Here is a 14,455-nt window from a genome sequence, read left to right as displayed (position 1 = left end):
CTTTCCAGCACTTTCTCTTCAGTTCCTGTATTTATTTGATTCACGTTTATCTCTCGATATCAAGTAAGTTCATGCATCACCACCAACCCACACTCGAAAAAGCAAAAGTTGGGGTGAATGGCTATGGAGGAAATTTGGTCTCCTAAAATCAATCACACAGCATTAGTCCATTCATTTCTGAGGTGGTAGCCATCAAAGATGGCTCAAGGTATTTGGGTTGCCTTGAATGAAGGGCAAGGTGTCACACTCCCTTTTACACATTCAGAAGCTAGCTGAATGTGGAGCGAGTGTTACTTCAAAGCTGGTGGCAAGACAGCATCCTCCATTGCACACGAATGGGGGCTAGCTAGCAGAAGGGGTACTGGACACGCCACACACAACTGTGTCCACCCCAACAGCTCACTGCCACCGTTGCCCCACAGACACAGAAGGAGATATTTTGACAAGCTATCTCCACCCTGGGGGAAAAAAACCTGGAGCCATTTCCCTCTGCCTTCTGTGTGACCCTGGCAGCTCTTTCGACATATGAAGGTTCTGACTAGGGATGGAAGAATTTGCCAGTTTTGGTCCTCTCAGTTTCCCATCTTAAATTCGGTTCCCCACATTTCTGCAGCAATTTGTGGTTTTCGTTTATTTTATAAAAAATCCTCACAAAAATTCTTCAACATTTCAGTGCAAACTTCTCCACACATTATTGTGTACATTGTTTTACTTAATATACACATTTTCGCAAGCAGCTTCTCTTAACATAATGCATTTCCGTATGTTATTTATGCATGCTTTTACCTATATATCCATTTTTGGAAGCATTGTTTGGTCAGAGAACCACCCCACAAAATTTGGTTTAAGTGTGAATTTCAAACCATGACTGTGTTTCAGTTCTCATATTCTTTCAGAAAGTGCAAATTTGATACAGTGGTGCCTCACAAGACGAAATTAATCCGTTCCGTGAGGCTCTTCGTATAGCGGTTTTTTCGTCTTGCAAAGCAAGCCCATTGACAGCTTAGCGGATTAGCGCTATTAGCGGTTTAGCGGCTTTTAGCGGATCAGCTGATAAGCGGCTTAGGGCTTAGGAAAAGGGGGGGGGGAGGGAAAAAACCCCGCACGAACTCACAAGACATTTTCGTCTTGCGAAGCAAGCCCATAGGGAAATTCGTTTTGCGAAGCGCCTCCAAAACGGAAAACCCTTTCGTCTAGCGGGTTTTCCGTCTTGCGAGGCGTTCGTCTTGCGGGGCACCACTGTAGATTTGGCTTTAATTTTTATTTTATTTTTTTAAATGCAAACCAAATCAAATTTCTCCCCCATTCCACAACTGTGTCTTGAAAGAATTTTGACAGTTCTTGTAAGCTTCCCAAGTGCCCTCATAGACAACTTAGAGGAAGTGAGTCAGAGGGAGTTTTGGTGGTGTTAAAACCTAACCGCAGTCAATGTTGGTACAAATGACTTTCCAATAATAGTCTAGGTTCAGTGTCTTAATGACATAATCTCTAACCGCGAGAAAATGTTCTCTCGCTAGCAGCTTCCCTAAACAGACCAAAGTGGACAGCACTTGTGAAATAATACATGTATGTACCAACATTTATCGGCCTAGTTGAGACGTAAGTCACCAAACCACATCTAGGAGATTGGGTGCAACTCGCAAACTTGGTGACTTTCATCTCCCTCAGGCACCAATTTCCTCCAAGTTCTCTTTTTGGATCCAACTAGGGTACATTTGTATCTGCCCACAAATAGACATGGTCCACTTAAATGCAACCAAAGTTAGGGACAGAAGCAGCGATGGCCACCGGTTTCGACGGCATTAAAAGAGGATTTGACAAAATTCATGTAAGATGAGGCTATCAATGGCTACACCTACAAAAAGGAAAGCAGGGGGAGGAAGGAAGAGCTCACAAGCTTGATGGTCCTTTCAACTATGGTTTGGGTAGCTGCTGGAAGATTACATCTGCATTGGGCCTCATTTTCAAGTTTCCATTCATGGTGCCCCCCAACTGCCTGCATTTTGCATGAGCAATTTCAACACAAACCAGATGTTTAGGTTTGCGTAAGTGAAGTGGAATAAAGCGGTCTGCCATGATACACACGCATACACACAAACCCTGGACTTTCTGCAGTTTGGAAATTGATGGGGAAATGCACTGAAAAGCGTGGGATGGAGGAATGACTAACCAGAAGACATGAAAACACTCTGCAAGCATACTGTATTAAAAAGGAATGCAAAATAAATTATCATCGTTGTATAACGGGGTGGGGAGCCTCCAGCCCAAGGGCAAATGCAGCCCTCAAGGCCTCTCCATCTGACCCTCATGACTCTCCACAGGTTACATCCTCTCTTCCCAAGTCACATCCCTCACTGACCCTCATCACACCCCAATTGTTCCTCCCAGGCTGGAATGTCTACTTGAACTGGAGGAAAACTCAGTCGGTAGAACATGAGACTTCCTACTCTTACGATTTTATGATTTATGGACTCCGGTAATGCCTCTTGCTTGCTTTGTTGGAGGATGGAGAGGGATGTGTGAGTGTATGTAAAAACTAACCTGCTGTACAAAGGTAAAATCTGCATTCAAACACAGATTGGTTTCAAATCATAAAAAGCCCTGTACGTGGAAGTTTTTTTAATGTTTAATGTTTTATTATGTTTTTATATAGGGACGCGGGTGGCGCTGTGGGTTAAACCACAGAGCCTAGGACTTGCCGATCAGAAGGTCGGCAATTCGAATCCCCACGACGGGGTGAGCTCCCATTGCTCGGTCCCTGCTCCTGCCAACCTAGCAGTTCAAAAGCACGTCAATGTGCAAGTAGATAAATAGGTACCGCTCCGGCAGGAAGGTAAATGGCGTTTCCGTGCGCTGCTCTGGTTTGCCAGAAGCAGCTTAGTCATGCTGGCCACATGACCCGGAAGCTGTACACCGGCTCCCTCAGCCAATAAAGCGAGATGAGCGCCACAACCCCAGAGTCGGCCATGACTGGACCTAATGGTCAGGGGTCCCTTTACCTATGTTTTTATATATGTTGGAAGCTGGGGCAATCCAGTCAGATGGGTGGGGTACTAATAATACTAATACAAATAAATAATAATAATAATATTTATTGCTCTGCCCACTATTGCACCTTGCATCATAGGCCCTCAGAAAGTTGCCCAGAAGAGAACTGCCCTTTGGGCTGAAAAGGGTTCCCTTCCCCTGTCATATAACCTTCCTGCAAGCAAATCCCTATTTGCAAATGGTAGAGGTTGAAACTGGGATCTTCTCCATGCAAAACAGATGCCCTGCCACTGAGCTATTTCCCTTCCTTCACCAGCAATGGCAGGAAGGCTGTGCCTCTTTAGTGAGATACTAACTTCAGTGCTCTTTACCTCGTCTCTTTCCCCACCCCCCAAGAACAGGGACAGACAATTCACAGGAAGAAATCCAGACTGAACTAGCTTCCATATGACAGTTTCAACAATAGATTTCCACACAAAAAGGAGGAAGAACTGATGGAGAGACACACACAAAAGAAAGATATATATTTAACAGCCTAAAATAGTCTAATAATGAAGTGCTTATAAAAAAAGAGGGGGGGGGAGCACCTACCAACCACCATGAGGGTGAACTCAAAACCTTTCTTGACAGACTTCCTGTGGACTTGGTTGGGGAGATTGGCAAAGCCTACATATCCTGCCGAGTCAGAAAACTGAGGAGACGGAGAAAAACAATAAAAGTTGTGAACTGGACATGGCAGTCGGTTGTAACAAAAGCACAGGGGTTTTATGACAAAAGCACACAAAATGAACCAAGAAAGAATCAACACAAATCGGCAGGACCACAGGGTTGGGTGTTTTGACAGAAGTGGAACAGCAAGAACAATAACTCATGTTTCCTCTTTTCCTGGGTCTCATGTAAATGTTTCATGGGAGGAAATGTTCGTGTCATCCACAAATTTGGAGAACGTGCCCTCTACACATAGAGTGCAGACATCCTGCCCTCACGCAGACTTAGCCACACTTCCTCTTTCGCCACTTCTCATGTGTGTCGGAAGTGGCACAAAGTTCTCTTAATAACCAAATTACTGCTTAATAACCCAACTCATGTTTGAGAATTGTGTGGTTTATACCCAACTGCTGACTATGCCACAAAGGATGGCTGCTGGAGGGCTAACCTTCTGCTCAAATCAATGTCATATAGGACTGTACAGCAGGAGTGGGCAACCCTTTCTGGCTAGTGGGCCAGATCACTATATCTCCACCCCAGGCAGGCCAAATTTGGCAGCTGACCACCTGGCAATCACACAATGTCACAGTAATGTCAGATGATGCTGTGCTTTGAAGCCTAGGTTGTCGGGGCTTCAAAGAGCAGCACGGTGGTTTTGAAAGTCCTTAACATGCAGCCCCACGCTCACAAGTCAGAACACACATACAAGCAATGTTGCTAGCACAGTGTTCTGGTTAGGTCTGCCACAAACCCATTCTACTTACCTTCACTTTCTCACCAGATTGAGACATGTTCTCACACTCCAAATTTCAGATCCTGGATGGGGATGGGAGGAAGAGAATAGGAACAAAGTCTGTGTTAAATGGGAAAGCCAAGAATTCATTTCATCATTTTTACTGCTATGGCACAGGGAACCAAACAGATGCAGACCCTCACCCACCTCTGGCTATGGAAATATGTGTTAGGGGAAAGGACTGTTCTGTCCATTATTTGGTATCATTTATTTTATTATCTGTAGAGTGATAGCAACAGGTTCAATTTAAGCTTTTTGAGTCCCATTGATAAGTTACCGCATTTTTCGCTCCATAACACGCACCTGACCATAATACGCACGTAGTTTTTAGAGGAGGAAAACAAGGAAAAAAATATTCTAAACGAAACAGTGGATGTATGATTTTTGTGGTTCATTCTGTGGCCACAGACATGTGATCTGACGGTGAGTTTGGGGTAGCCCAATGCAAAAATCCTGAGGATCTATGTGGATCCATGCTTTGTAACCACATTTTTGCGCCATTGCGGCCCCATGAAACAGTGGGTGCGTGTGTGTTTTTTTGTGCAGGCTGTAGCCATGGACATGCTATGTGATCTGATGGTGAATCTGGGGTGACCCAGTGCAAAAATCCTGAGGATCCATGTGGATCCGTGCTTTGTAATCACGTTTTAAGTGGGGAGGGAAGGAAAAGCACTCAAGGGACAAGGAGCACGCGTGGGGTGTGTGGAGAAGGATGCTGCTAATAATGCAGGAGAGGGGTTTAAGGGGAGAAGGAACGCGCGTGGGGGGTGTGGAGAAGGATGCTGCTAATAATGCAGGAGAGGGGTTTAAGGGGAGAAGGAATACCCGTGGGGGTGTGGAGAAGGATGCTGCTAATAATGCAGAAGAGGGGTATAAGGGGAGAAGACTCCGAGAAAGTTGCGGGGTTGGTTTTAGTGCTGATTTGTCATTATGTGCTTTGTTTTTAATGTTGCTTATTCTGTTGTACGTCTCCTAGAGTGTATTTTATTGGGTGACTCACAAATTATAAATACTGTAAACAAATTTACTATAACCAAGTTGGAAGCAGCAAACAAAGAAAACATCATTTTGCAAATGAGACAAGAGCGTGGCTCTTCAAGCAGTAGCTTCTGACTCTCAGCTAAGTTGCCATGTGATCGAAGGAGAAAAGAGCTCACATGTGAGCTTCTTGCTCAAAGCTCAGACCACATTGCTCTCAGAAGCCACTCTTGAGTTCCTATATCAATAATTTAGGAATTTTCACCACTGTAACTAAGCCAGGACTAGCAGGTTCTTATGTTTCTGGATTTCCAATATACTTGTCGTGCAGTTGAGTATAAAAAAAATGAAACCAACTGCTCCTTTATTCAGAAATTATACAGAAACAAAGGAGGAGAGACTCAAGAAGTTTAATCACTGGCCTTCTTGACAAACACATTTTGTGGCCTGAAAAGAAGGAAGTGACCTACAGACAGACACCTGTGACTTCTGGATGCAGATGCTTTCCTGTTGCTTACTAATGTTCAGTGTTGCTGGCAGGATGCAACACCAAGTTGTAATAGAATGCAAGAGGACTGCTAAATGTTTGCACCAGAAAAAAATGGTTAGAAAATTAGTTGGAGGGAGGGGAATCTTCAGCTTTTCCCCAATGCTCCCCAGCAAATATACAGATCACAAATACATAGATCAACCATTCACAGTGCTGGTTCACAGCGCTTGCCTGTTTGCTAAAGTTCCCCACAGCGCTTTTAGTATATTATTATTACCCACGATTCCCCAGCAGGTCCCAGGGCAGGTCACAACACTCTGAAACTCAGTATTAAAACGTTAAAACAAGTTACAGCCACAGGAATAGGGTGGGTCCTGAAAACACACAACTCAGGTGTCTGGAAACCAAGACTGATGAGGAACAGTTGAGAGAGTTGGGTATGTTTAGCCTGGAAATGAAGAGGCTGAGAGGAGATAGGATAGCCATCTACAAATATCTAAAGGGCTGTCACATGAAGAATGGAGCAAGCTTGTTTACTGCTGCTCCAGTGACTAGGACCTGAGACAATGGATTCAATTTACAAGAAAGGAGATTCTGACTAAACATCAGGAAAGAGCTGTTCGACAGTGGAACCGACTCCCTTGGAAGGTGGTGAACTCTCCCTCACTAGAGGCTTTTAGGCATATGGTCATCTGTCATGGATGCTTTAGTTTGACTAGATGCCCCTTGCGATCCCTTCCAACTCTACAATATTATGATTCTATGAAAGACCAGGGTAAAGGTGTGCATCTTCAGTAGAGGTTATCCGCACACAAAAGAAAAGGAAAAGCTGGATATGACAAACACTGGCTATGACAGCAAAGCCCCAAACTCTGCAATCAGTCTTAAGTGGTGTTGACTGGTGCCCATTGGGACTGGTACGGCAAAATGCAGGAAGCCAAAACAGCAGGTGGAGCCAGAACCAACAAGAGGGAGAACCAATTAACTATCATTTTGGCCCCATCCTCCTCCTTGCTGAATTCTAGAAGGACAAAACTAAGACCAAGGAGGAGGCAGCTTACAACCAGTACCACCCCCAGGATTGGTTGTTAAGTAGGAAGGTGGGGAGCTGGAGACTGGCTAAGGGCAGATTGAGCGTGATAGGGCAGTGCCCCTTCATCCTAACAGACCAGCTCCAGCTGCTCTAAACAGTGTAAGAGGTACTGCAGAGATGTGCCATCATACCCAAATACACATTTACTCAGAAGTTAATTCTCACTGCATTCGTTCGGTGGCACTTAGCTTTCTTTAAGCATGCATAGAACTGCCACCCTCATTAGGTTAGATCAGAAATAGGGAACCTGGTAGCAGGACTGGAATACAGCTCCTATCATCCCTGACTACTGGCTGCACTGGCTGGGGGTGATGGGAGCTGGGAGTTCAATGGCAAATGTTGGCTAACCCTGCTTTAGATGATATGTCTGTGTACTGCAGCTGGCATCTGTTGGAAGAAGCATTTTCTCTTGGACAACAGAGATGAGAGTAGATGGGATCACGTTTGCCATCTGATGTTTTGATAAAACAGTATTTAAAATTTTAAAAAAATCAGCTGCCTAATTACTAGTCATTAAAAAATAATAATCACCAAACATGTTTTTAAACAATAGTCTCAACGCAACTCCGTTACACGTTTTGTTAAGGACCTCCCCATCCCCAAAAAAGCAATGCAGCTGTACAAACAGAGCTTTCAGTAGTGTTTGGACTAATGCCCAGGTTATCTTTCGTAGAGGTCAGCTGATAGCCGAAGCTGAATTGACCAAGTACCAACGTCCAATAAACTTGTAGCATTCTCAGCCCTCTTTGCAAGCAAACTATCCAAAACCCATCCTCATATCTTTGTAGGTATGTTTGCAGCCAACCTATGCTACAAGCATCACAGCTGTAGCCTTAAATAAGCTTCATACAGGAGGCCCAAAAAATAATTAATCCTAAGAGACTAAATGGGGGGGGGGTGTTCCCCCGCTGGGCGGTGCTTTCTACCTAGTACACCAACATAGTAAGAACAGACCTCTTAGTCTCTCCTCAGTCAGTCCGCTTGGTTTCCATATTCATGGAGGGACAGGCTTGTCATCCTCCACTGACAGCATGGAAACAAAATGGGCTTGCAGAGGAAGGAAGAAGCAATCCATCCTGCAGGGATGTGGGGAGCAGAGCCCTCTTCTGACAAACACTCCCACCCCCTAACTGCTCTGCTATTAGTTAAAACTACACATGGCAGTGTGGAAGCAAACGCAGTCTTGCTTAAGGAACATCTCAACTAAGCAAAGGCAGACCTGATTCACAAAACTGATCAGCAATCGATACAGAAGCAAATTTCCATACTCAAGGTACCACTGTACTTGACCACATGTGGTTTAACAATTTCTAGACACACACAAAACTGTACAATTTATTTTAAAAAAAAAAAAAATCAGTACTGGGCATATTTTGATGTTGTATAACTTGGTAAGCCACCATTCATCAAAGTTGATTTCAGAAGGACACATACTGTACCAATAACATTTCCGATCTCACGGGAGCGCAGGCTTTTGAAAATTACACTCAAAGAGTACAGAGATCCACGTCAGTTGGACATGACAATCAAACACTAGCGTCCAAAGTATGTTGTCATCCCAAAAGTCCATTACGAGATGAGGCCCCTTCTGGAAGAGGCAGGAAGGAACCCAGGTCATTTCCTTTGTAACTTCGGGATGCAAAAAGTAAACTTAGTAGCTGGCATCTGAGGACTTCACTCTCCAGTCACAACAAAATGAAAACATTATATAAAGTTTTCAGGTTTGCAGTACACCCAAAAATTAGCCAATGATTTATCATCATGGTTATAAGAGCATGTGTGTATATAAAAACAATTCATTATTTATATCCTGCTGCTCTTGGTATCCGGAGTGATTTTCTTTTTTTTTTTTTCCCATAGTAAGTTGATTTTGTAATTGGCATTAAAACTTCTTAAAGACTAGAATACTTATTGTGCCATCAGTTTAGGGCCCTTAAAAATGAATCCATAAAAAAAAAGGGTAACATTCCCAAGTTTGCAGAAATGTCTATCATTGTGAGAGTAGCCATCGTGTGATGGTGTCTCTTTTAGCTTTTGTAATTCTGAAGTGATTACAAACCAGCTCAGACATCCATCTCTTATTCTTTCAAATCCTGCATGTCTGGCATGTGGAGCAGTGATTATGTCTGTAGATGGTTTTAACTGAGTAAGCAGCCTGATGCATTTTAATACCAAAACCAAAGACATTTTACAGCCTTCCAAGGGAAGAATAGTTGGATGAAAGCCACAAAAGAGCTTTTCCATCTCTCCATTTATTTATTTTAAAAAGGAAAGGGATATATGCAAGAATGAACAAAAAAACCACCCAACTCTTGAGCAGTGTGTTGAAGATCAAGTTTTCCTGCCAGGATCTATACCCAATAGCTTACACCAGACGCACTGGGTGGGGATGGAAGCAGGAAGTACTGGATCCATGCGGCATTCCTAAAATGCTTTCAGAATTGCAAAGCCAAGCACAAATCTGGAGCTTATGAGCACAGAGAAAGAAACAGGGGTTAAGATGGAGAAATCCTAAGTATTTAGCTGTATAACTAGATAAAGCTGTATAAAGCCATTCAGTGATAAATGGATGTGCATGTCTGACACTTAGCTCACTCAGAGATGCAATTATGTTTTCTAGTTTAGGGAAACAATATATATATTGCTTGCGTGTCGTACTTACAGCCTCTCCCATGTGCGGCTTCCTTGCAATTTTGTAGCAGCCTGCACGCATGTCCTTAACCCTCACCACTGCTGTTATTCCTCACTTCCCAATACAACAGCGCAAGCGTGCGTGGCTTTAAAAACCCACACAAAGGATTAGAAAGACAGCTCTATGAATGGCTGCCAAATAGGGCAGGACATAATCAGAAGCCACTTTCCTTCTTGCCAAAGCAGCAAGCAATGAATGGATTTCCCACCTGCGACCTGCAAGACCTATGCACATATGGACAGACACATGAAGCTTTAAAATATTTTAGCATTCGAAAATGCTCCCCACGCCAACAGAAAATTAAATTTCAATGCAGCTAAATGCAGCTTGCCTTACTTTTTTAACATTTCCAAACACACAGGTCTTCCTTTCCTCAAGCTGCCAGTTCCAGCTGGGGATTTACGCTGCAAAAAAATAATAATTAAAAATGCCCAGGCAGCTCTCAGAGCCAGCACTGCACATATTTCCCTCTTTCCACTTCAGAAGTGAGTTAACAGGGCATTCCTAGGAAGAGGGAGGAAGATACTAGGGGTGCTAATTCTTTAGATTAAAACAAGCATTTAGCATTCCAGTGAACTACTGCTTGATGCAAACATGAGGGAGGGGGGAGTAGCTCCAGGTTCCCATGATTACTTTTAAAGCTATATAATAGGTCAAAATTAACCGCATTCCCCATCATGCCTGCTTGGAACTATATTGCCTGCTTATTTTTATTTTTGCACCCAGCAAAGACACAGGAGCCCACCCAGGGACAGGGTTGGCTTTCAAATATGTGTGATAAGCAAAAATGCACAATGTGTAACTTTACACAGAGAGAGATATGGACTATCATCTAATGTGGAATTTTGCTTGATAGCAGCTTGGGGCTCCATCAGGAAATCCCGAGAGTAGATTTTAAATGTCTGCAACAGGCAAAATATCACCAGGTGAAGCTTTCCACCACTAACTATCCCACCCATCCTGCATATCTGTTCCAGCAGAAAACCGTCTATTGATTTTTACTATTTTTTGACTGATACAGAAGCCCTGCCAGAAACAACACAGGAAGCTGCCTTATATCAGGTCAAACACTTTGTCCCCCGAGCCCAATAGCTGCAGCACTGTGTCTCAAAAAGTAGTTCAGAGTTCAAGGTTCTTGTGTTAATTTGAAAGGGCCTTAACGACTTTAGTACACGATACCGGTAGCTTAAGGACCACCTGACTCCTTATATTGCTGCCCCATCACTGAGGTCTTCAGGGGAGTCAGTTAGTGGCCCCCCATGGCTTGGATGTGCAGCTCATACTTAGGGTTCTTTAAGACTTTGGCAAGGAACTGTATGAAATAAATCATTTTACCGTATGCCTTTTGTTGCGGTGCAAAAATGGAAGGGAAGTTTCTTCCGCGATTGATCTTGCCATGACAGCAGCATAGCGCCATCACACTCATATACATCATACACTCCATAGACTGACAGGAGATTTTTGTGCCCCTTTTCACCAGCCTCTGACTGTTGGCCCAATTCTGTAGAACTCCCTCCCAGCTTAGACCAGACAAGCCTCCTCCCTGTTGAACTTCCAGCTCTTACTGAAAACCTTTTTCAGCAAGCATTTCAAGTACGTTCTCTGGTTTTATGGTTAGTTTTAACCAATTTTATCTTTTTTTCTATCTTTTTATCCTTACTTTACATCACTTAAGAGACTATGGTGCTAAGAAGTATATACATAGTTAAAAATTGAAATGTTTATTATGGTCAAGCCCCATTAAATTAAGTACACAATACAAAAACACAACAGAACTAATTGTTTGTTTTTCAACGTGACAAAATCTTCCCAAAAAAGAATAAACACCCCTTATCCTTGGGAGGGGGGAGCATTATCAGGGAGAATGAATCACACTAGGATCTTCTGCATGCAAAGTCTATGCTCTACCCACAAAAGCACAGGCCCTTCTACCTCACCCCGCAAAAAGAGACTGCCACTACATATTCCTGGGAGCGAAAGCATTCAGGTTGTGTTTAATAACATTGACCTGGGGAGCTTCTGCATGCAAAACAGCAGTCACTTTCTTGATTTTACTGTTTTATCTCTTGTCTAACCACTTTGCGGTCCCCTTCCAACCTAGCAGTGTATGAATTTTATGAAGATAAAAATAAGGCAAATAAAACGAATGAAGCATGAACCAAGTCACAGCCCGCCCACCCCCTGCAAAAAAAACCCACAACCAACCAGTTGCCCCTCATTCAAGTAGGGATGTCTTCCGGGGGTGGGGAGAGACAGTAAATTAAGCTGTCTGTCTTCTAGCTCAGTTGGTCAAGTATGAGACTCTTAGCTGTCAGTTTGAAACCCATGTTGGGCAAAAGATTCCTGCACTGCAGGGGGTTGGACTAGATAACCCTCAGGGTCCCTTCCAGATCTACAATTCTATGATTTTTATACATGCCAACTAAAAATTTTTTTTGGGGGGGCAGGTAAGCCCCACCCTGCCTAACTGATCACATGACACAGCACCGACCCACCATTTGAATGGTAATACTCATCAACTGGGGGGGGGGCAGCCCCCTCAAATATTTTACGGGGGGGGTGGGCCCAAAGGGGTTGGCTCCTATGAACTGGGTTAACAGTTTGCCCTTTCCCCCCAACACAGCCACTCCTTGTTCCAGTTGAGGAGCTGAAGGAAGCATTCAAAGGAGGGAGGGAGGGAAGTTAATTTAGCCTGTGTCAGGGTGGATTTGATTTAAATCAAATCAATTTAAATCATGATTTAAATCACTAGTCAGTAAGACTTGATTTAAATCATTTTTTTACAGAAAGACTCATTCTTGCATATTTACAACTAGATGAAGGTTTCATTTTTAGAACAATAAATTTTTAGAGTAGTTTTTACAATTATATCAAAAATTTCTGATTTGGTTATACTACTAGAAATACAGAGACAGATAATTATGAAATTATTGTGAGGTTTAATAAGTTAACTGTTTATATTTGGACAGCTTTTCTGCTGTACTTTTTTGGAAGGAGAAAAATAATCATTTCCTTAATAACAATTCAAACAATTTATTTAACTAAAACAATAGCATATGTATCCATGTTTGTGAACTGATGTGGTTAAACGATTAAAAAAAAAACTTAGACTGAGTTTTAGCACACATGAAAAACTTAAAACAAATCCTTATTTCCTGATGAATAGCCTTTGGACCATAATGTAACTTAAGTAGAAAACTATCTTTAGAAATATTTTTCTCCCAAAAGCATTTTATTTTAAAAATCCGATTTAATTCTTTTTTAAAAAACCGATTTTAATTTTTTTTAAATCCGGTTTTTTTAATTAAAAAAAAATAATCATTGATTTTTCTCCACCCTGGCCTGCATGCAAAGTGCTCTTGCAGTGGCCCACATCACTTTCTCTGCTCACCCCCCCCGCACCCCCATAAACTGGGCACCCTTTCATTCCCGGATGGATGCCAAGCACAGCAGCCCTTCCTCCTCAGCGGGTGCGCCAGGGGCGCCAACTAAAAACAAAATATTAGGGGGGTCACTTGGAGAACGCACAGAGACGCCATTTGAATGGCAGTGCTCATTCACTGGGGGGGGAGGGCCTTCAAATATTTTATTGGGGGCAGGAAAAGGGACCTCGGCCCTTAGGAAAAGGGGGGGCACCACCTGCAACGCCCCAGTGGAGGAAGCTGAGGGGCAGCGACCCCCCTCGCCCCCCCCCACTCCAGGGGGGGGGCTGTCAAGTCAGTCAGCCGGTCTTCCTTCCCCTCAGTCCCCTTCCCTGTGGGGAAGGAGGGAAGGGGGTAGGCCTCAAACTCGGGAAGCCGGAGCAGCAGCCGCCGCCGCCGCCGCCTCGCCCCTTACCTCGTCCAAAAACCCCTCCTCAGGCACCGCAGTCGGCAGCCAGGCCCGGAGTAAGAGACAGCGCTGGGGGAGGGGAGGAGGCGGGAGACTTCCTCGTCCTGAAGCTCCGCCCGTATCCCACAAGCCTCGGCGGCCCGCTCTAGCCCTTAAACTCTCTGTGTCGGCCTGGCTGCCGTCTCCTGCTTTTGAAATCGAAGGGGGGAAGCGAGGGAGGGAGCAGTCGAGGAGAAAGTCCTAGAATGTATCTCTCTTTTTTTGTTATCTTCCCCCCCCCCCGCCCCACCCTCAGATTCCGCTGAAGGGATTCTTTTCCTGCCCTTGACAAGGAATGGGGAGGGAGGAGGCATTTGGTGGGGGTTTAATCTTCGTCCCTCGTCCACGTCCTCGTTTCAAATCCAGGAAATATATATAGTTACAGATAGGTAGCCGTGTTGGTCTGCCATAGTCAAAACAAAATAAAAAAATTCCTTCCAGTAGCACCTTAAAGACACACTAAGTTGTTCTAGGTATGAGCTTTCGTGTGCATGTGTATCTGAAGAAGTGTGCATGCACACGAAAGCTCATACCTTGAACAACTTAGTTGGTCTTTAAGGTGCTACTGAAAGGAATTTTTTTATTAGGAAATATATATGTGTGTGTGTATACACATACAACAATTGCAACAATATATTATGTGTTCTCTCTATATATATAGAAAACATAGTATATTGTTGCAATTATTATTATATTTTATTTTTAATATAAATTTCACTGGCTTTCGTGTGACAAGCATATAGCAATGACATCTCTAACCTCTTTCTCTCTGCCCCCACTACTCATTAGATATCAGGTTGTATATACATTAAGGTAACTGGTTTTTTTCTTTTGTTTTATGCT

At 43.5% G+C, this 14,455-nt stretch overlaps 1 protein-coding gene across 1 annotated transcript in view; it reads right to left on the bottom strand.

The window, feature by feature from the left end:
* The window catches only part of LOC309330892 (septin-2), a 58,637-nt gene extending 44,930 nt beyond the window's left edge, over positions 1-13,707 (bottom strand). The window contains exons 1-3 of the mRNA XM_081842829.1: positions 13,580-13,707; positions 4,461-4,512; positions 3,580-3,679 (exon numbers count right to left, since the gene is read on the bottom strand). Coding sequence (XP_081698955.1) covers positions 3,580-3,679; positions 4,461-4,487 — 127 coding nt within the window. The 5' untranslated portion in view covers positions 4,488-4,512; positions 13,580-13,707. The remainder of the gene's footprint in view (positions 1-3,579; positions 3,680-4,460; positions 4,513-13,579) is intronic.
* Between the last annotated feature and the right edge of the window lie 748 nt (positions 13,708-14,455).

This window comes from Podarcis erhardii (assembly GCF_964252035.2).
Source record: "Podarcis erhardii genome assembly, chromosome: 15".
Lineage (NCBI taxonomy): Eukaryota > Metazoa > Chordata > Lepidosauria > Squamata > Lacertidae > Podarcis > Podarcis erhardii.
Note: the sequence above shows the minus strand (reverse complement) of the source record. Positions and strands in the feature narration are given on the sequence as shown.